Raw genomic sequence first — 23,334 nt, 5'->3', positions numbered from 1 at the left:
TGTGACTATCCTGATGTGTAGAAGTTGGTTATGTCTAGGAAAATACTCTTATACAGTGACTTGCAAACCTTCTCAGTCACCTTAGAATAACTTCTTTATTCTGAGTAACTCAATGGTTTGACAAACATTTACTAATTATTTCTACAGCACTATAATAGGTACTAGGAAAGATACACAGTTTAGATAAAACATGGTCCCCAAATTTATGAATCTAATTGTCTAGTAAGGGGGTAAAACAAAATACACAACTAGAATACATAGTATTATATGAGAAGTATATTAGAAAGTGGCAAAACCTCCAGTCTTTGAGCATTCTCATGGGGTAACAGAGCAACTATTAGTCTTGGGTTGGGAATCCCCTGACCGAGAACTCCCATTCTGAAGTGGCATTTATCTCATCTGCCCATTCATCTGCAGTGAGAAAAGTCAGGGCTGCCCTCAGCCGGCCATGTAGAGTAATCTACACATCTCATTTCATCACCATTATGCAGAATCCATTGGTTAGGATGATTTGTTTGGGGACAAGGCATGAAATGAAATTGCCTGTCTCTGTGACAGGAGCAACCTGAGCCTGCTTCCTTATTTATTTTTAAAAACTTACAGATAGTGCAGCATGTCTACATGCTTGTTTATTTCTAGAGTTTATATAATGTGTGATTTCAGATTCAGTTTGAAAAGTATTTGTTTTGAATCCTTGATATTGCAATGAAATTCCTCCTTTATTAAATGTATTTGACATGCTAGCTATTGTGTGCTATTTAAACTCTTGCTTTCTCTCTTTTTCTGGTTGTGCTCTTCCTTTTAAAAAGCTCTGATCTGTCTTACAGATGTACTTAAGAGATATGTAAAATAATAATTTTAACAAAAGAAATATTGATATTTCAAAAGTTTAATATAGACATTTAAATTTTTTAATTTAATAATTTAACTATGGTAAAAGGATAATGGAGGCTAGAAAGGCCTGGCATGCTATGGTCCGTGGGGTCACAAAGAGTTGGACACAATTGCACAACAAATGGGAAAAGGTCCACTGTGCAAAAATTTGTCCTTGGTTTTACAAAGAAGTCTGCATTTTCTATATAATATGATACAATGTAGAGTAATTACAATGGATCCACAAAATGGGTTAATCTGATGAAAAGAAAAGGATTAAACAAAGCGCTATATAAGTAAGGAATTCATTATTAATGGGAGAATAGATATAAGGGAAGGTGTTTCCTAGAAGAGGTGGCATGTGAGATGGGCTTAAGAAGAATGGATAGGAATTCATTATGTGAATGAAGGATAAAGGGCATTTCAGAAATAAGAGAACAGTGTGAATAATGGCATGGGGTCTGGAAAACACGGGGTTATGTTTGGGCATAATCTGTCTAGAGCGTCAAGTAAACAGAAGTAATAGGAGCCATGGCTAGAAAGGTAGAGTGGGGTCAGATTACGGAAGGCCGTGAATGTAAAACAAAAGAGCCTGAAGTTTACTCAGTAGATAATGCAAAACTGCCTGAAGATTCTTCAGCAGAGGAATGAGATAGACTCTTAAGACTGAGAGCTAGAATAATCTCAGGAATAATCTAAACCTCAGGAATAATCTAAACCAGGGGTTCTTAACCTAGAGTCAGTGGTTTCTGAAAGTCCATGAATTTGGAGAGGAAAAAAAATTACATCTTTATTTTCACTAAAATTTAGCTTTTTTTCTATTATGAATGTAAGCAGCAAACATTATTTCAACGTCACTGGTTTGACCAGACTGGCCAAGAGGTCCATGACACCAAAAAGGTTTTAAGAACCTTTGAATGAGACAAAACTCCCTCATCTGACACATAGACCAAGCCTCCTAAGTGGTCTCCAGTTCCTCCCTTTCCCAATCCGGTCTCCACAGGAGCTAAAGACATGTTTCTAAAGCACAGGCCAGACTGTTGTCACTCACTACCTAAAGAAGCTCCAGTAGCTCCCTACTGCCTCTGGATCAGCTACAAATTCCTTTGGAATTTAAAGCCCTTCACAATTTGGCTCCAGCCTGCCCCTTCAAACTCCTTCCATTTCATTCCTCTTCCCACAGTCTAGACTCCCCTCACACACAATATTTCAATGTCCTGACTCAGTGCCTTGGCAAAGGATGGTCTGGCCTGGAATGCTCTTCCCCCCAAAACTCTTTCTATAAACCCCCAACTTCTTTCAAAGCTCAGCTCAAGCCATACCTCTAACCTGAGGCCTTACCGATTCCCCCAACTGCTTAATCTCTCCTCCCCCTTTTCCTGCAAGAACTAATTTATATGTATTTTGAATCTACTTGTAGATATAAACTGGGTGGAGCAGCCTGGAGTCAGGAATACTCCTCTTCCTGAATTCAAATCCAGCGTCAGACAATATGTGACCCTGGGCAAGTCACCTAACCCTGTTTGCCTCAGTTTTCTCATCTGTAAAACGAACTGGAGAAGTAAATGGCAAACCACTCCAGTATCTTTGCCAAGAAAACCTCAAATGGAGTCACAAAAAGACACAACTGAAAGGACTAAACAACAAAATCTACTTAAATGTATGTATGTTGTTTCCCTCCTTGATATCTTTGTAATCCCAACACCAAGTACTGGGCTTGGTACTTGGCAGATGCTTAATAACTGTTCACTAAGCAACTGACTGATCAGATCTATGCACACAGAAAATTATTCAGGCATTTGGATGAGGATGGATGAAGGATGAGGAAAGAGTGAACAGCAAAAGACCTATAATGAGAAGGTTACTACAAGAATCCAGGTGGGTAGCTAGTAAGGAAAGCTTGTGTATTATGCTGATGGCAGTGGGAAGAGGTGGGGATGAATTCTGGAAAGGGCACAAAGAAGGAGAAGACCTGATAACCAACAGGCTGCATGTGACAGGTGAGAAAGTGGCATGGGAACAGTCAAGTTTCTAACATGGGACTCTGGACGAGTGGCGGTACCATGGACATAACCAGGAAGACAAAAGGAGAAATGGTTTCAGAGGAATCAATAATAAGCTTGCTTTGGGAGATCCTGGTTTTGAGCAGCCAGTGGAAGACCCAAGTGAAGACAGCATCCAGGGAGACAGTTGAAAATACAGATGTAGAGATCACAGAAGGCACTGCTGAAGCCAGGAGAGGAGGGGAGACTAGACTATCATGGGAGGAGTCCAAAAAGGAAAAGAGGGTCAAGGACAGACCACTAAAGGATACATGTCAGGGAGAAAGCCACAGGAGAAGAGAGCACCCAGCAGGAAAAGATACAGGTACCAAGTTTGATAATACTTGCCTCTTGCTGACAAGAGAGATCAGCAACTTTGTTTGTGCTGAAAGAGACTTTTTCATTGTCTTCAAGATCTTCTCTAGCAGGGAAAGGGTCCACAATGATGCTGCACCAGACCCTGGGCCCAAACTGCTGACCCTTGTGAGAAAGGCGCCAATGTGAAGTATAGGTTCCCTCCAAGGCTGGGGCTATGAACTCAACAGACACAATTCCCACATGGCCAGCCTTTAAATAGGGCACCAAAACATCCTTCCTTTCAGTAGAAGCCAATGTTAGGTTTCCCCACATGAATTTCAGCTGAAAAAAGAAAATAGTAGAGCAAAGAAAAATAATCCATTAAGCCTTCTGTCACTCCAAACTCACATTCTATGTTAATGTCTATAAAGGAAATACCTTTGTTTCTGCACCCCATTTGACATTTCCTGTATTTTTCATCCTCCAGTGTTTGATAAATTTGGTTCCTGGTTGAAAGTGGGACCCATCTGGCACATTCTCATCCACAAATGCTGCACTCAGAGTTGGTACAACTGGGGCACAAGGCTGCATGGGGAGCCTGCATAGAGATTAGGATATCTATCTATTAATTCTCTTGCCAATATGCTGGCTTGTGAATACCCAACACAGTGAACAAAGAGGCTCTCCTTGGCTCTGGAGATTGAATGACAGCCCCTCTCAGCTGTCTGTTTTATCTCACTCAAAAAAACCAACACACACACATAACAACCAAGCCAAAGGGTACATCTGACATATGAAACAGAAAGTCATGTCAGGATGAATAAAAGTAACTGTAAATGAAAGCGCTACAAAGCCAGGCACTCATAATTTCTCTGCTACACTCTTCTGACATAGTGACTGCTCCACTGGTCAGCAGGAATGACAGTCCCATGTACTCTGGACCTTTGAGCTTTCCTGGGCAGGGCTTTTACACTTTCAGCAATCATCACAATAAAAAAACAAACAACACAACAACATAAAGCTCTATTCAGAAAACTGAGCATTTTAAAGAATTTGTGTTTTAGAAGCTAACCCACTCCCTTCCTCCCCCAGTATAGGTCCAAACTTGACCTCTGACCCCAAAAGTCAATTACTTTGGAAAGCTAGAGAGAAAGCCCTGGACAGGCCTCTGCTTACATTAGAGTGCTTGAGTGATGAAGGCTCTCTGGCCTACCGAGAGGCGATTTGGGGCTCTGCAGCCCATGGATAGAGTTCCACAGATGAATCTTCCTATGAAGCTTAAGCTGCTTCTTAAGTTCCTTAACTTCTGCCTTTCTCTGTTTCTTCTCAGCTCGCAACCTTTGCTTTTCTGCCTTAAGAAAGTTCTTGTCCATCTGCTTCTGGAGCCTGTAAAATGAGAGATTAATGAAAGCCTTAACAATATCCTTTGGATACTGGGAAACAACCCTTGTCTTTATCAGTGAGAGGCTACATACACAGTTAGCAAAGTCAAGCTGACATACTGAGTCCCCAACACCACATCCATGGCCATACCTGACTTGCTCCAGAGCAGCTGGTAGACGAGGAGAGGAGACCTTCATGTGAGTATATGTTTCAGAGGAACCCATAATTGGTCTCCTGAGCTTCAAGAGGATGTGGTTAGGGTCATGGGCATAGGACCCTCCTTCACACAATTCACATATATTGTAAGATGGACATAGGCTGTAGAAAGAATATGCCACAGATTTTATAAAAGGTGAAGTGCCATAGTAGGAAAAGCCACAGGATAGCAATGACCAGATTTCTGAGAGTCATCAATCTGTTTGTCCTTTCACAAGTCATTTAATGTTTATATTACCTCCACTTCCCCAGGGCTAATAATGTCTACTCATGTCTATTATTTTGTAAGCTATGGAAAGGATGAATGACAAATATGAAAGAAAATACTCTGAGCAATTTGGAAATTGCCCAAGACTGTTTGTTATTAATATTATCATTACTTTTTAATACTAAGAGTAGAAACTTTAACTAGCCCTACTGATACTAAGAGTAAGAGCACATTTAACCAAACTAATTTATGCAGCCTGGCAAAAGGTAGAAAGAATCCTTGAGTCATGAGGTCAGATCTCTACATTAGCTCAATCACCAGTCCCTAATATCATACAGACCAGATTCTTCTGCTAATTTCATCTTCTATGTAACACATGGACAAAAAGCACAACTGAGCCAGGATTTCAGCATTCAAAGCTGAGAAATGAGGTAAGAGGCCTAACCTCCTTTCCTCCTACACACATATAGGAGGCCAAAAAAGTCAATATTTTATTTAATTGCAAGTCCTGTAAACACAGCAACTGTGAGATAGGTAAAATTCTTATCTCCCTTAACATCTAGCAAAGTACCCTAAATATACGAAGTGTTTAAGATATATTTGTTGTATTTTTGCCCTAAGGTAAATAACAAATAGCAATTCTCTTTTCCAGCTGCTCACCTACACTGATAACGTATGCCGATGATTCTTCTTTGGCAGCTGCTGCAAGTCATAAGCCAGTCACACTGATTTCCTGGCAAGGACAGTGTGTCTTCTGAAACAGGCATGGATAATGCTGAAGAGCAGGATTCCGAAGATGGACCTTGGAGGACCAGCTTTTCCCTTAATTTTTGATCAAGTTTCTCAACCGTTTCTTTAACGACTTGCTCTCTAAACTGAAACCAGAACAGAAGAAAACAAAGTAATCTCGGTGTATAAAATGAGAAAAGAAAGAATGACACCAATTTAATCTGAAATCCCAAGGCTTTCTGGCTAACTGAACCATAGCTAATTTGGTTCAAAGTACTAAAGAATAATCTTGATGATTAAGACCCTAAATATCCTGTTTTTGTACTTAGAGATTCTTCTTTTTATTAGTTAAAAGATATCTTCCCTTTCTCCCCATTTTTCTCCTCTTTCTCCCTGTTTTTCCATGTATCTTGTATGAAAACTGCTGTAGCAAAAAGACTCACCGTCTCCAAGTACCTTGTGAACCAGCCTGGTGGCTTATCTTGAAGTTTGTCAGCTTCACAGGGAGTGAGTGAAAGCTGTAAGAAAATACATCCCAAAATCTGTTTGTTTTTTTTTTAAACAGATATACATTAAGAAATAAGGAGACAGTACCCCCAAACTCAATAAAGATTCAAGGGAAGTCATGTGAATACATCAAACCTTGAACAAATCACAGACAGTGAAGCAGAAAGAAGGGAAAAAATTCCCAGGAAGTCAGATCCATTTCCATCACACCTGTGCTGTGGGCTCCTCTTGTGTTTTCATCTCTGATCCCAGGGCTCTCACCAATGAAGAGTAATGTGCAAGTGGCTTCTTCCCTGCCCGAACAGCTGGCTGTTTTTCGGTCCCACAGGGATCCTGTGGATCCTTGTAATCAAGCTGTGGGGCTTCATCTACAGCGTGATGCCTCTCATAGACATTCATCTGCAGCTGGTTCCCCTGTTTAACTGCAATCTAAGAACACACATTTTAAAAGTGAAAATATGTCAAGTGGCACTGCCTTCCTGCATGGCACCCCCCAAAAAAACTCAAATAGAAAAGTGTGATGATTCACACTGAAAAATGATCTATTGTTTTAAAAGAAATTGAACATCACATGCAAAATTATTTGTAATTGCTTGTTTCTTTGCTAAAAATGTCAATTAGCAAAAATGTGCTATAAAACTGAATACAAAAGTAGCTTTGCAGTTTTAGAAAATTCAGTATGGTTCTTTACTGGTGTCATGGTTTCATTGACTGGAATTCCACTTTCACATTTAATCAGCCTTAAAAACCATTATAAGACCACCCTACATCCTAACTTGTATTAAAAAGATCAGCCATGATGAGGGGGGGTAATTTCAGAAAAACATGGCAAGAACTATATGAACAGATACAAAGTGAAGTGAGAAGAACAGAGAGATCATTGTGCATAGTAACAGCAAGGCTGTAACAATGATCAATTGTGAAAGATTTAGTTACTCTGATCAATACAAGGATCCAACACAATTCCAAAAGACTCAAAATTATTTTAAGTATAATTTTCTCGCTTGTTTTTTCTGGAAATATGGTTAATATATTTTGCATAATTTCACATGTATAACTGATATACTGCTTGCCTTCTCAGGTGTGGGAGGGTCAGAATTTGGAACTCAAAACTTTAAAAGAATACTAAAAGTAAATAATAAATTAAAATGTTAAAAGAAAAAATAAGAATCAGTGACAAATGGAATCTAGGCAGCCTGAAGCTTCATCCTGGCATCTAAGATACTTTGCTTCAAGGAACACAAAAGAGGAAATCTGCTTTTAAGTGGCTACCTCTCTGAGTCCATTTTCTCAGAAAAAGTTCTAAGCTAACACACTAAAAAGACTGGAAAAGGGATTCCCATTTTAATATAAAAAACATCAGAGCTTCACATGATAATAACTGCACCATAAGTTTCTATTATATGTATCTTATTTATTCAATCAGTAAAACGTATTTGTTTATATTTTATTAACTATAATCATTATAGTATTTATTACACTGAGTCATTTGATGAGATGGCTCTTTTGTAATAATTCCAAAGCCCTCTAGGAGTCAGCAACCCACAGGCTGAAAACAACTGCTTCAGACTAAAAATATCCATTCAAAAAACATTTATTTATCTCCAACAGTGAGCAATCACCTTACTAGAAATTAGAGGTGATAGAAATATATGAGATGGTTCTTCCTCTTAGGGAGCTTATAATGTAGTGTAGCAATGTTAATAGATGTTTATAGAGTTTGTTGTTCAAATCGTGTCTGACTCTTTGCGACCCCATACACCATTGCACCTTTCTATCCTCCACTATCTCTCAGTCTGTCCAAGTTCATAGTTATTGTTTCTATAATTCCTACCCTACCTCATCTTCTGCCTTTGCCTTCCCCTTTTCCTTTTGCCTTCAATCTTTCGCAACGTTAAGTCTTTTCCATGAATCCCATCTTCTCATTATGTGGCCAAAGTTTTTAAGCTTCATCTTCAATATTTGACCTTCCCATAAGCAGCCTGAATTTCTTTTAAGTATGGACTTATTTGACCTCCTTGATGTCCAAGGGACTCTCAAAAACATTGTTTAGAGCACATTATCTCACTTAATATCAGAAAAAATCCAAAATAAAATAAATGAAAGCAATTAACTAAATAAAAAAGATGTTAGACTATGCCCAAATGTATACCCTTTGATCTAGCAATATCACTACTAGGTCTGTCTCAGAGATTTAAAAAAGAAGAAAAGGGAAAAGGACTTATTTGCACAAAAATATTTATAGCAGTTCTTTTGTGGTGGCAAAGAGCTGGAAATTGAGAGGATGTCTACCAATTTCAGAATGGCTGAACAAGTTGTGGTAAATGATAGCGCTATAAAATAATGAGCAAGATGATTTCAGAAAAACCTGGAAAAACACATGAACTGATGCAAAGTGAAATGACCAGAACCAGAACAGCAAACACTGTATGATGAGCAACTGTGAATGACTTAGCTATGCTCAGCAATGCAATGACCCAAGATAATTTAACAGGACTTATGATGATAAATGCTAACTACCTCCAGAGATTGAATTAATGGAGTTTGAATGCAGATCAAAGCATACTATTTTTCACTTAATTTTTGTGGATTTTTTCTTGGTCTGTTTTCTTTCACAACATGACTAATATGTAGATATGTTTTCCATGACTGCACATGTATAAACTATATAAAATTGCTTACTACCTCAGGAATGAAGTAGAGGGAGAATCTGGAACTCAAAACGTTTTTAAAATAGATGTTAAAAATTTTAACTTGTAATTGGTAATAAAAATATTATTTAAAAAAACTGTATTAGAGTTCAATGGTTCCCTCTCTATGGGTTCTGGACCCCAGGGTGGGCATCCCTTAGAGTTACAGTTAACAGGTTCATCTCATGAAATGATTCAGAATAATCAATAAACATACCTCCAACAGATGGAATAACTCATCAATAGATGTACTAATTTAAAAAAATGTATATGATATAATCATACTGCTATGATTAAGTACAAATAAATTTAAATGCATTACTGAACTTAGCAGCTTTTTGTTACTCAAAGGATACTAATTATATTGGAAATACTGGAGCTAGAATATCCAGACTGCCTGACTAAAGTCTAAAACTCTTTCTATTACATCATGGTTATATGAAATTTTGTAGAAATTGGATTAAAACTATGTTTGATAACAATATGACAAAAAAGGTCACTTAGATGTATATAGGGAAAAAAAATGAAGCGTGAAGGAATGGTAAAAGACTGAAGGGTTACCATTAACATGTTGAGGTATAAATATAGGAGTTTAATGAATGAAAAATTAGTTAAGAGCTCATAATGTGCCACGCATACTTCTAAGCAGTGAGTATACAAATGAAAAAAAGATAAGTCAGTCCCTGCCCTCCAAGTTTACATTCTAATATGGAAAGCAATATATGTAGGAGTAGTGGCCTTAGAATTGCGGTTAGAGCTGGAAAGTCATAGGGATGGTAGGGAGGCCTATAGGGAAACTGATGGACACACCAATCAATTGACATGTATGTATTAGAGACCTACAATGTGTCAGGAATTGTCTAAGGCAGAGGTGATACAAATAAAACAGATGGATGAAACAACTTCAATTTGCAAGGAGTTTATATTCTAAAGGATGACATAACTACATGTATAACTAAAGAGAACCAATACAAAAAAAAATAGAAAGTATTTAAATACAAGGTAGTCTGAGAAGAAGGGCACTAGTGGATGGCAGAAGGAATCCAGAAAGCTTCATATAGAAGACAGTATTTTAGCTACACCTTGAAGGAACAGAGGGATTCTGTGAGGCAGAGGAGAGGCAGGAAAGGCATTTCAGGCATGTAGGATGGAGAACATGAGGAAGACAGAAAGTCAGTTTGGCTGGATTACAGAGGGTAAGGGGGAAGTGATGCACAGCGAGACTGGAAAGATAAATTGGGGCCAGATTGTGAAGGAGTCCAAAAGCTAAACTATCAGAAATGATCATGTTGATCTGATAACTGCTCTTAAGTTGGTCCTACATAGTTGTAAAAGAAAGCAATACGGGAGGTCTCAAGTCCACATGGTCATTACCTTTAACACACTAACATGTTAGTTGTAAAACCCTGTAGCTAGGACCTCCAAGCTGGGCCAGGGAAGTTAATATTGTTGGCAATGAAGAAAGGATACAGAACCATACAAGCTTTTAGATCTGGTTCAGATCAAGAGAAGGTAGGAAGAAGGCCAGGATAAGTTGCTCAAGATGAAAGGTTTGAGGAAACTGCCTGGCACGACAAATAAAAGTGAGGGTAAAAAACAATTTAAGATTTATACTTCCAAAAAGGACTTAAGCTAGTACACAAATTGAATATACATATTAAATGCGACAATATGACCTAATTAAGATGGAGTAAAAAAAACTGATATACAAAGCACTTAGTATGAAGAAGTTGATCACTGAATTTACAGTAGCTCTGAACTTTCTGGCAGCTAAGGCAAAGGAAGAAAAACAAGCTGGGTTATACAGTCATCTGATAAAAGAAGGCACACCCATTCATAAGGAGAAATTTCTTAAATCCAAAATCAGTCTTCCAAATCTCAGAAGTACTGAACACAGAGAACTTAATTAAGGGAAACTAAGGAAAAGGGCAGAATATCTAAACAAAGAAAATATGTAAACAAGGATTTCTAGGGACAGAACAGAGGGGCAATTGGTTGAGCTGGTGAGGTATATAACTATCTATAATGTTAATGTAAGGTTAATGGTGGGTGGAAGATTTAAAAGATCTTGATAGGCCTCAATACCCTTTGTTAATTTCTATTGAGGCACTGGGTCAGAGCATCCCACCTCCAGCTCTGATAGGTGTATAAATACTCTGAGGTGAGGTTTTACTTTGGGGTCTACTCACTGAAGTGTTCATTTGGCCAGACAAGATGCTGGGTAGCTGCTAAGGAGCCTCCTGGGTTTGAAAACCCAGATGCTGGTGCTTGCCTCTCTGGTAACTATGTATGTATGTAATGGTCGGACAGTTGAATCTGTCAGTTGATCTGTGATGTATGTATTGCTTATGGTCAGACAGTTGGAAACCCTGTCTGTTGATCTTTATTTCCTCTGCTTGTATTTTCTCTATTGGTATATGTGTTTAATTAAAGTGATTGTTGACCCCTCAAAAGCTGCTTTCCTTTTAGAAAGGTAGATCTAAGAACCTGTACAGCAGGCCCTCCTGTGTATGCCCGGGTCCTTGCTGCTACATTATCTAGACAGTATTTCTGACCAGAAGTCAGAAACAATGGGCCTGAGTCTCAAATAGGGAAGAATCTTGCTCCTTCTAAGACCAAAGGATGTAATATGGTTACTTCCAGCTCTAAATCTCATGAAAGAAATAACTAAACCTTGGAAAGGAAAATGATAAAGGAGAACTATCCAAAAGACAGGTTAACGCCCAAGGTCAGAGTCTAGAAAAGCAACCCTATGAATCAGAAAAGAAAACAGGAAACAGGAAAAAACTTCCCAATTCTCTAAATTAGTACTGGACAACATGAGACTATACTTGTTATTCACTTCAATTGTGTACAGTTTCAATCTACATTTCTCCACACTTGACTAAAGTTTATAGTATACTTAAACCGACTATGCATGAGTGGGAGGAAACAAAATGAAAAAAAATCTTACATGACTAAGCAAACAAAGTTTCTGCAGGAAAAATTTCCTTTCCTTTTACTTTCTTAAATGGCAGTAGCAAAACATTAATCCAACACTGAACCTGTGGGTGGCCCTCTTCACTGGAGTTTCTATAAAGAAATTTCACTATATACCAAGACATGCATTTTTCTCAGTGAATTTGGAAATTCATGTCCAATTTTCTAATCAATATACACATATTTTAAAAAGTTCTTTGAAAATGAGAGTGATAGTGAATACCTTAAGAGCTTCTTCATATTCTCCTGCAACATAAAAAAAAATAATACATGTGAATATTTATACAACAACTCAAAAGAATCTTTTAGAAAGCACAAGTGGTCCTTGAAAGAAGAACAAGTCACTTCTAAACAACCTATACACAAGAACATAGCAGAAGCTGGCCATCTGCTGGGACCCCTTCCTTGACCCACTATCTTCATGATTCTGAAAAGCAGTTACCAAAACTCCCTAACCACCTAGGTTTCTTTACCCTTTCCTAAGGCTCAGAGAAGGTCAGATAGTTCAGGGATCAAAGAGGCTCAGGGTTATCATTTTAGTTACATTAAGAGTTACATAGGCTTTTATGGAGTGGTCTGGAAACCTAATTATTACTTACAATACTGTTTCCATAGGGAAATTAATTCTAAGTTCCAATTTGGTGCTTCTGTTGTTGAAAAGTTGGGGATTCCCTATATAGCAAGTCAAGATCATATGACATTATTAGAGCCATAATGCAGTGTGTTGCAAATCAGCAGGCATGTTATTCTTAAAAGGTAACCGCTAAATTCCTAAGATCCTATAATACGTACCCTAGAACCTATCCATGATACTGCTTTTGAACTCATGCTAGGGGCCTACTTTATAAATTAAAGTGCCAAATGAGGTCCTCTCAGTAACTAACTGTCCTTGGATTAGCTCCAAGATAAATTTACTTTCTACCTGTCACAACTGAAATTAAGGTAAACTGAGGCAACAAAGTTCTGAGCACCTTCATTTTACTGGTCAGGCTAAGAGTTACCATTTAAAAAGAGGTCTTTAGCTCCTCCACAAGTTAAGAGACCAGGAATGAAGGCTGATGCATCATTTTTACAAACAAAAGGAGGAGCATCCAAAAAAGTAGAAAGCAGCATCATAGATAAGGAAAACAATATGATTGGTTACAAAACCTGAAACATCATAGGTATGGGGGACAATATGAATGGATGGAAATAGAGAAGGCGGGGCTAGCAATCCCTCACTTCCATCTCATCTCCAGGAAATTCTGACTGATCTAATCCACCTGCAAAAAAAATTAATGGTATATAGATAGCAGATTTCCTATAATTGATCAAGAACAGCTAGTATAGAGGTTTCTTTTAACTACAATGTTTTATAGGGAAATTGAACTTTTAAACTTAACTCTGAGAGAAAGGCTGAACTTCTGAACTTAACTCAGATACAAGAAACGTTACTTAAGCAGTTATACAAAATGACAGTGGTTGGTACAGAACAGAATCAATTACAAAATGGAATCAATTTGATTTTCTCAGAGTACACCCCCGCCCACATACACATGTTCGTAAGTACATATGTATGTATGTATGTACACATACACCAATATTGCAGTGAATGATGCTGTAGCAAAGTTCCAGCTAATAAAAACATATAAACCAATAATCTTCCTCACAAACAGGTCTCCCAGGTGTGGAGTGAGGAATAGTTTCTCCAGGTAGTAGAAGACAAGACTCACCTTGGCTATTGATGGATACCTATAAAAGAGAAAGAACAATGAAACAGAAACGTATCATTAATTGAGCATTTAAATTGTTACCAATAACCAGCTAATAATACAAAGGCAAAATTTTTAAAGGACTCCAATTTCCCCTGGGAAGCTAGGTGGTGCAGTAGATGGAGTACATGGCCTGAAGTCAGCAAGACTCATCTTCCTAAGTTCAAATCTGACCTCAAACACTTACTAGCTCTATGACCCTGGGCAAGTCACTTAAGTCTTTTTCCCCCAGTTTCTTCATCAGTAAAATGAGCTGGAGAAGGAAATGGCAAACCATTCCAGTATCTTTGCCAAGAAAACCCCAAATGAGGTCACAGAGAGTCAGACATGACTGAAACAACTGAGCAGCAACAATATTTCCAAACACTCTAGCCTTTCTTTCATTTACATGCAAATTCACATACAATGTCAGTTAGCGGCAGGTAAGTGGTGCAGGGAATAAAAGCACTGAGCCTGCAGTCAGGAAGTTCAAATTCAGTTTCTGGCACTTACTAACTGTGTGACCCTGGGAAAGTCACTTAACCCGTTTGCTTCAGTTTCCTGAACTGTAAAATGGGAACAATAACAGTATCTGTCTTGCAGACTTGTTGTGAGGAACAAATGAAATAATGCTGCGAAGAATTTAGACAAATAGTCAAAGGATATAAACAGGCAGCTTTCAGATGAAGAAATTAAAGCTATCTATATGAAAAAATGCTCTAAATCATTTTTGATTAGAGAAATGCAAATCAAAACAACTCTGAGGTGCCACATCACACCTATCAGATTGGCTAACATGACAAAACAGGGAAATGATAAATGTTGGAGATGTGGGAAAACTGGAACACTAACGCATTGTTGTTGGGCTTGTGAACTGATCCAGTCATTCTGGAGAACAATTTGAAACTATGCCCAAAGGGCTATAAAACCATGCATAACCTTTGACTCAGCAATACCACTTTTAGGTCTATATTCCATAGAGATCGTAAAATGAGACAAGGACCCACACGTACAAAAATATTTATAGCAACTCTTTTTGTGATGGCCAAGAACTGGAAATTGAGGGGATGTCTATCAACCGGGGAATGACTGAAGGAGCTGTGGTATATGAATGTAATGGAATACTATTGTGCTATGAGAAATGACGAACGGGCAGACTTCAGAAAAACCTGGAAAGACTTATCATGAACAAATGCTGAGCAAAGTTAGAAGAACCAGGAGAACAACGTACACAGTAACAGTCACACTGTTCGATGACTGACTTTGATAGACCTAGGTCTTCTCAGCAATGAAAGGATCTAAGACAACTCCAAAAGACTAATGATGGAAAATGCCATTGTGAGTACCCATGTCCACAGAAAGAACTTTGGAGTCTGAATGCAGATGGAATCATACTATTTACTCTCTTTTTCTTTTGTTGTTTTGTTTCTTCTTTCTCGTGGCTCCTCCCATTGATTCTAATTCTTCTTTACATCATAAGTAATATGAAAGTATGTTTAATATGAATGTATATGTACAGCCTATATCAGACTGCAAACCGTTTTGGGGAGGGAGGAGTAGAAGGGGGAGAAAATTAAAAACTCAAAATCTTATGGAAGTGAATGTTGAAAACTAAAATTAATTGTTGAAAAAAAAGAATTTAGAACAGTACCTTGTATATAAGAGACACTCTTTATATATGCTTATTTCCATATCATTTTCTTTCTCCTATCTGTGCTCTGTTTATGTATTTGGGCTTAAGATAATTTAGCAGAATAAGAAGCAGTAACTACATTAATTTTTCTTCTTTTATTCTTTTTCCTTCTTTGTCTCCCAACCCTATGTCATTTTCCTGAAGTCCCTACTCATGGGTACCTGTTATCAATCAGCACTTTACCCAATCTACACACCAGACCAACTATTTTCTGCTGGAAAATAAGATAAAATCACTGTCCTAGAAAATAAGCAGTGGGTACTATGATATACTTTACCTCTTCACTATCCTCATCCAGGTATTTTATCTGAATGGTGTTCAGATCAAATGAAACTTTTACCTGCAAGTGAGAACATACACATTACACAACGTGAGACTCAAAATAACCTTCAACTTTACCCACTACAGGAAAAACAAGAAAACAAGATCCAATTTCTAGGCAATCATCTCTCCAGGTAACTATTTTAACACAACTACCTGCTTGAAGAAAAGGGGCTGGATTACATGATCTACAAAGATCTTTTATAGCTTAATGATTCTTTTAAGGTGACTGCTTATGCTCCTTTATGCTCAAAAGTGGAATCTTAATTAACCAAAGGTTCCTATTAGATAAACTCTGCTACACAGGAAGTAAAACATTTACTACTGAAACCCAGACAAACATGGTAAGTACAAAGGTCAAACTAAGGATGGGAAGATCACTACCAAACAGAGAAGGACAGGTGGCCTACCACTTCAACACGTACAGGCAGGGCTATTCCCCTCTCAACTTTGGAACAAGCCTCTTATGACTTAGCAATAAAGCCACAGATCAGTTCTTACAAAGTTCACAATGAACACTGATATATCTGCTTTCATGCACAGGAACATTCTACCAGAGCAAAAAAGCAGGATAAAATCCATACCAATTCATTTTATATACTGTTCATTTAAAAAAAAATGTTTTAGAAGTTCTCCAAATCCCTCCCATATTATTAAAAAAAAAACCCTCCTGTCTCCCAAAGTAACTACTATTCTTCAAAGCATCTCTTTTTAAAAAGAATTCACTTTCTAATTCCCAACTAAAACATTTACTATAAGAAAAGGAAGCAGTGACCTACTTTAAAAGAAAATTTTTCCTAAGGGGATGAATTGGTAAATATAAGAACTTTTAAAACCTATGAAGTTGCACTATTAAAAATAATTGTCTTTGGAAAAACTTTCATTTAGGTAAAGGGGAATAAAAATAAAATCACTCACCATTGCTTCCACATCAGCCCAGGTTGTATTTTCTGAGTCTGAAACCAGGAAGCTTTGTGTTTCATTTTTAAAAGTCACATTTAGATTAACCTGCGGCTCCATGCTTTGGGGCTAAAGGAGAAAAAAAGGTAAAATATTTCAGAAAATGCTTTACAAAAGAAATGAATGCTAACTTTGTGATGATAAGGATACAGTTTCACTAAAATCCTGAGATACAAGAAACTGTTTTTCTATAAAGCATCCATTCCCCAATGTATAAGTGGTCAAAGTATATAAAAAAAAGTTCTAACAGAAAAACTGCAAAATAACAATCGTATGAAAGACCGCTCCAAATCACAAATCAGAAGAATATAAATAAAAACTCCTCTGAGGCTTCACTTCATGTTCAGCAAATTAGCAAACATGAGAATTGTAGGTGCTGGTGAAGTTGGGAACTGTTCCAACCATTCTGGAAAGTGATGGAAGATCATCCTGAGAAAATGAGTAACATGTCCATACAAAATGCGCTACTAGAGATCCCACTACTAGGCATATGTATCCCTGAAAGTAATCAGAGTCATAAAGGTTCTACACACGTCAAAATACTTAAAGCAGAACTTTCGGTAGTAGTAAAAAACTAAAAGCAAAATCATGCCCATCAAATAGGAAATGACTAAACAAACTATGATCAACAAATGTAAAGGAATATTACTGAGAAAACATGAAGAATCAAGAGTACAGGAAGACATATAAACTCATAGAGAGAAGTATAATTAAGAAGATAACATACATAACAACTTTAACACTGCAAATGAAGGGAAAAATTGAACACATTAATATAATGACCTAAAGAAGAGATAAGAAATTCTCTTCCCTCCCTTATTTGTAGAGAAGGGGGATTTTAAGAAGCATTTATTAAACCCCATCTATGAGTCAGGCACTCTGTTAGGCACTGGGGATACAAAAAAAAAAAATCAAAGACTATCCCTGCTCTGGAGGAGTCTACAATCTAATAGAACACTGCATTTATTGATGTAGAGTTTAGTTTTGCTGAACTGCTTCCCCCTTCCCCCTTTGTTCTTTTAGATTATTTTTTTCCCCACTTGGATGATTCTCTGGGTAGGGAGGGGGAAGGCATAACTGGAAATATAGGTGATATAAAACCAAAAGAGATCTAATAAAAATGTTAAAAAGGACTGCCAACACTGTAGCACAAAACCCTCTGCTTTGGAAAGCAATATATATATATTACCAATGGGGTGAAAAAAAAAGAAATTTCTACAACAAATGACTTTTTAAAGTCTTAATTTTTTTCATCACATCTGAAGAAAGTTATTCAGCATGCACACACACACACAAACTCACACTTAAAAATGTTCTTAGGCCTTTCATAATCACAAATTTGAGATTCAATTCTATATATTCCTTGGGGCACCAACATCATACTGAATTGAATTTCTCCATCCATTGATCATTAATGATTGTTTTTTGTTTTTATTAGGAAATAGTCTATTACAGGCAAAGGCATTTATCTTTCATGGCAGGTATTTAGCATTAAGATACTTCCTTGAGAGGACAGGTAAGCTACATTTTTCATAATGTACGTGTGTGTGTGTGTGTGTGTGTGTGAGAGAGAGAGAGAGAGAGAGAGAGAGAGAGAGAGAGAGAGAGAGAGAGAGAAAGAAAGAGAGAGAAAGAAAGAGAGAGAGAGAGAGAGAGAGAGAGATTTGGAAAATTTCTTTGGTCTCTATGAAATAATTTAAGTAGCTTAAAACCAAATGAAGAAATACCTTGGCTATGGTCCATGCTTACACTCTCTTGATCTTGAAATCTCATCTGCCACATGTCCCATTTCTGCAGTGAATTTCACTCAAATTCTTATCCAAAACAAGTTTACCAAATTAATCCACTCTAAGGTTTTAATGACTGCTAACACCTCAGTATGACATGTCTCCCCAGAGTATCTATATCTTAGAAAGAATTATGTTACAATATGACTTTCTAATGATGGATTTTCAGATACTGATAGCCTACTGGGAAAAATATTTAAACACAGAGTAAGTCTTCATACCTTCCAATTATACTCATAAATCACAAGTGGTCCATCTATGCCTCAACATTCATCAATGTATATGATTGACTCTCTCTTGTATTTATTCATTCATTCATGCATTCAATAAAGAGAATTATTTTAAAAAATCAAATGTACATTGTGAAGAGCTGTAACAATACTAGGCTAAGAGTCAGTAGTAGTAATGAGGATGGGATGTGAACCCCTAAAGGGAAAAGCCCTTGAACTTTCCCACAAATTCAGCAGCCCAGATCAGTGGTGCCTTGGTCCAAGACATTTGACCCATCTCAGCCTACCTTGATTACTTAACTAGCTTAATGGCCACTCCTTAATCCCAGCTAGACCATGCAGGCTATTTGCCACTCCTTAATTCCATCCAGATCTTCCCACAGTCTTTTTCTGTATAAAAATATCAGTCCCATTCTCATCAAATGCAGATTCACTTAGAATCTGGCCAGCTGGTATGAGCATCACAAATACAGAAGACTCACTAGGAATCTTGCCCACCTAACTACTGTCACAAAAAACTTGCTACACAGACTGAAAAAAGGCTTGAATGGTCAAAATCTTTCGAAGCAAACCCCCCCCACCCCCAGTATTCTTGAATTCTGGGGTTTCTAGCACCACCAGATTGCAACAGTAGTAGATTCCTGTTCAGTTTACCACTTAACCATGTAACCTTGAGAAAGTCACAACCTCTTTGCACCTAAGTTTCTTCATCAATATAATAGGTAAATCTTCATCTGTCCAACCATTTAGGGTTAGATATAAGAGTTGGGATTCAGAATTAGGAGATCTGATGAGGTTGGGGGTGTGACATGTTAGAGAGACCCCAAAACAAGGGTGGGGAATGGGGGCCTTTAGGTCCTCAAGTGCAGTCATCTGAATGAATCCAAACTTCACAGAAGAAATCCTCTTAATAAAAGGATTTACTCTGTAAAACTTGGACTCAGTCAAAAGGCCTCACCCAAGGACCTAGAAAGTCACATGGGCCTCAAAGGGGTAGGTTCCCCACACCCCTACAGGTCACATAATATAATTTATCTGGAAATTCTTTGGTATGGAGGAAAGTGCTCCAGACCTGGGTTTGAACCCCAGCTCCATAAGTCAATGGACTAACTATGGGCAAGTCATTTAATTTCTTTTGGTCTAAGACTTCTCTCCTCTGCAAAATGGGGACAATGCTCCACTTACTCCCTACCTCTCTTTGTCATTTCAAAGAAAACACACTATCAATCTCAAAGGACTATATAAACATTATTATTATAAACCAGTTTTAAAAACAAAATTAGTATTTTCCACAGATAAAAGTCTAGTTAAACGATACACTAGGGTTCTCATTAAAGACCCTATACCGTTTGAATTCAAGAGATTCTGTTGAGCTAATGATAATTTACCAAAGCAAAACTTTCCCCAACCCAGGCTCAATTTTATCAAGAAAATACTGCCAAATTTCTAGCCCCAACCTTGTGGACACCTATAATTCATTCAAGTATGAACATGTAGGTTTAACATATACTCTTGAAAAATCTAGTACATTCCTTCATGATCATCCAGGAGCTTTAGAAAGGGCCAGGACTCATGATGAAAAAGGCTATCCACCTTCAGAGAGAGAATGGATGAACTGGGTGCAGATTGCAGCATATTTTGTTTTTCACTTTGGTTTTTTTGCCCTTTTCTTTCTCTGCAACATTGCTAATATCAAAATATGTTTTGCATGACTTCACATATATAATGGGCATCTATTGCTTGCCTTCTCAATGCTTCTGGCAAGAAACTGGCACTCAAAATTTTTAAAATGAATGTCAAAAAAATAAACGAGGAACAATTAAGTCAGGATCACCTGCAAGAGATGATGTGGTGTTCCATACCTACTTCCAAATTTCAAATGAGTTTCCACCTCTGAAAGCCTCAGTCTTTTATTAAACTAACTGTCCCCCTCCCAGATTTTCATATCACACAAATAGAAATGCACAGAATAGCCCGGAATTCTGCCAGTAATTTTATTAATGGGATTAAAAACAGGAAGTGAGAGTGTGTGTTGAGAAGAGAGGTAAGAAGAGTTCTTGCCCATTTCTAGGTCTTTGTTTTTTTATGCTTCTCTTCCAGAAGTCTCAATCAGTAATCAGCAATCTCCTTTTAATAGTAATCTCAGATCTATGTGCAAATCAGGCCTAAGAGCTGGCCTACCTTAAGTTAACAGCCAGTGTGGCCAAACAGCCTATTTATCTCATATCTAACAGTACAGTATTCCAAGTCAAGAACATGGTCTCACCACTAATTGAGGTAAACCACATTTCCTCTCTCTATTTCAAAACTAGGTTGACCTACAACAGGAGAATCTAGGCTCTATTTTGTTTTTCCTGCACTAGGACTGTGATTCATAATTTTATAGCAGAGGTTCCTAATTTTTTTTTTTTTTTGGTGTCATGGACCCTCCAGTTGACTGGTGAAGCCTATGGAGCATTTCTCAGAACAATGTTTCTAAATGCATAAAAGATAGAGGATTATGAAAGAATCAGAGGATGGAAAATAGAGATATAACACCTTTTTTTTCCCCATTCAAGTTCATCGACTCCCTGGAATCTATCCAAGGACCCCTAGAGAGTTCATGAACTCCAAGTTAAGAACCCTGTATAGTCTCAGAGAATTGCTTGGGGTGAATTCAGCCTGGCAATAAACATTTATTAAGTTTCTACAAAGTGCCAAGGATTCTGCCAAGCCCAGAGGATTCAAGGAAAAGCAAAAACCGTCCCCCCCTTAAGGTGGTCAGTTTCCCCGGGGTGCCCACAGGCCAAGAGCTAGGTACAAACAAGGGAAGGAGGGGATAAACTGATGGTCACCTCCCAGGAAGGCCCTAGCATGGAGAGGTATGGGGAAAGCTTCCGGTGGAAGATAAGATTTTAGCTGGGCCCTGCGGGAGACCGTGAACTTGGGTCTTACCTCTCAAGACTCTCCCAGTTATTCACTCGCTATTTTTGTCTTCTTTGACACAAAAGTTTTTTGGGGGGAGGGGAAAGGGAATTCATGAGGGGCCCGAATCTAAAGTGTCAGCGGTGACAGCTACAGTCCCGGCCTTAGGATAGTGCAGAGCAAAAACAGTAGGCGCTTAATTAAGTGTAGAACCACCGACTCTGCCCTTGCCAGGTCTTCCCCTCCCTCCGGGACTGGCTGAAGACGGTCTGGGAGCCCTCCCTCCTCTCGCGGGGCTCATCGGCTTCCTCCGAACTTCCTCCGAACCTCCTCCGAACCTCCGAGGCCTGGCTGGGCCTCGCCCCCTCAGGCCCCGGGGAGCTCCTGGCCCACTTACAAGCTGTCCGCGGAGACAGGTCCACGGCCCTCCGAAAGCTCTGCCCCAAGGTAGCCTGACGCTACCTCCTGGAAGGACGTCTTACCTCCTTACCCGCTTCCCGCCCCCGGGGGGCGCCTACCCGAGACCGGTGCAAAGAGCGCTTGGGACCGGCTCAGCTGCTTCCCCTCTAGGGAGACTCTAACATGGCGGATGGATACCAGACTCGGGTCCTCCAAGCCCACGGAGGGACGATTGGTTCGGGCCCCTGTCCCTCTGAACTGACACGCCTCTGATTGGTTTAGGATGGGACAGGGGCGGGGCGGCAAGCGGAGAAGCATAACAATAACAAACACGGGAAAGAAGGCGGAGCGGAAGCGGGCCAGAGAGGCTTTCCTTCTGCAGGTACGCTGGACAACCGGCCTCGCCAGCTACAGATCATCTTGGACATGATGGGATATGTAGTCTACCCCTTACTCCTAGGCTCTCTCCCCGGGTCATTACTCTCCCAATACAGATTCCTCGGAAACGGTACGGATTTGTATCGGCTGTGTACCGCGAACACTCTTCGACCTGTTTTCTATCATCACCAAGTCCCATGAAAGTTCGCGACACAGCCTCTTCTCCTGGAGACTACGGTTTCCAAGATGCACTGCGCCTCATTTCTCCCTTCCGAGCCCTCCCCCACGTACCGCCCCAGACTGTGCACGTAAGCGACCCATTCGCCTTCCCCCTCCCACTCGACCTTGTCGTAATGCACTCTGGGTGTTGTAGTCTCAAGTCATTTGCTTTACCTGGCGAGATTCCCATCGCGGCGGAAGGGGTAGGAGGACTCGGGACTTCTCTTGCTGCTCTGCTAAGGACAGTGTGGCTCCCAGTGGTGATTCCGACTCTCGGAGAGCAATTACTGTGACGCAATAACCCAGTGATTGAGAGAGTAGAAAAGAAGGGGGCGGAGCCTAATACTCTCGGCATAGTACGTAACCTCTTCCTTTTCCGGCTCCGTCCATTTCCGTCTTACGGGTAAAGTAAGGAGGGCCAATCACAGGAGCTAGACACATTCTTCCCTCCCTATTTACGTGCTGGAATGGGCATTGCGATTGGCTTTGAGGCAGTTGGCGGAGTTCTGTTACCATGACAACAGAAAAGCGCGGGAAATCATTATAAATTGAAACTGAGATTGCGCGCCAGAATACACAGAAGACCCTGGAAGGAAGAAGGTTTTCAGTAGGCCAGGTAGTTTGGTGTGTTACCTGGGCGGGAGGAGGGCCCATGAAGGGAAAGGGACTAAAGCGAGGTTAGAGGGAAGCCCGGGGAGGAAGGGGGGAGATTCAGTTCGATTCTACAAGCATTTATTAGGCGCCCACTAGATGCAATGTGTGTTGAGGTTACAAAATGAGAAAAACGAA

The 23,334-nt window shown here is 39.1% G+C and overlaps 2 protein-coding genes across 8 annotated transcripts in view; one reads left to right on the top strand and one right to left on the bottom strand.

Moving 5' to 3' along the window:
* The window catches only part of NBR1 (NBR1 autophagy cargo receptor), a 32,833-nt gene extending 10,024 nt beyond the window's left edge, over positions 1–22,809 (bottom strand). For 2 of the 6 annotated variants that reach the window (XM_072646605.1, XM_072646610.1), the window contains exons 1-12: positions 22,032–22,204; positions 16,587–16,697; positions 15,625–15,687; positions 13,637–13,655; positions 12,148–12,170; positions 6,466–6,684; positions 6,192–6,266; positions 5,680–5,894; positions 4,746–4,913; positions 4,389–4,598; positions 3,651–3,810; positions 3,264–3,554 (exon numbers count right to left, since the gene is read on the bottom strand). In XM_072646605.1, coding sequence (XP_072502706.1) covers positions 3,264–3,554; positions 3,651–3,810; positions 4,389–4,598; positions 4,746–4,913; positions 5,680–5,894; positions 6,192–6,266; positions 6,466–6,684; positions 12,148–12,170; positions 13,637–13,655; positions 15,625–15,687; positions 16,587–16,688 — 1,545 coding nt within the window. In that variant the 5' untranslated portion in view covers positions 16,689–16,697; positions 22,032–22,204. Of the gene's footprint in view, positions 1–3,263; positions 3,555–3,650; positions 3,811–4,388; positions 4,599–4,745; positions 4,914–5,679; positions 5,895–6,191; positions 6,267–6,465; positions 6,685–12,147; positions 12,171–13,636; positions 13,656–15,624; positions 15,688–16,586; positions 16,698–21,579; positions 21,867–21,946; positions 22,635–22,719 lie in introns of those variants that run through there. The other 4 variants (XM_072646606.1, XM_072646607.1, XM_072646608.1 and 1 more) reach the window with 4 other exon arrangements.
* Positions 22,810–22,819: 10 nt separating this feature from the next.
* Positions 22,820–23,334, top strand: part of BRCA1 (BRCA1 DNA repair associated) — a 67,116-nt gene continuing 66,601 nt past the window's right edge. The window contains exon 1 of one of the 2 annotated variants that reach the window (XM_072646604.1): positions 22,820–22,901. The gene's annotated coding sequence lies outside the window, so the exon portion shown is untranslated. Of the gene's footprint in view, positions 22,902–23,072; positions 23,162–23,334 lie in introns of those variants that run through there. The other variant, XM_072646603.1, reaches the window with a different exon arrangement.

The sequence above is a fragment of the Notamacropus eugenii genome, chromosome 2 (genome assembly GCF_028372415.1).
Source record: "Notamacropus eugenii isolate mMacEug1 chromosome 2, mMacEug1.pri_v2, whole genome shotgun sequence".
Lineage (NCBI taxonomy): Eukaryota > Metazoa > Chordata > Mammalia > Diprotodontia > Macropodidae > Notamacropus > Notamacropus eugenii.
Note: the sequence above shows the minus strand (reverse complement) of the source record. Positions and strands in the feature narration are given on the sequence as shown.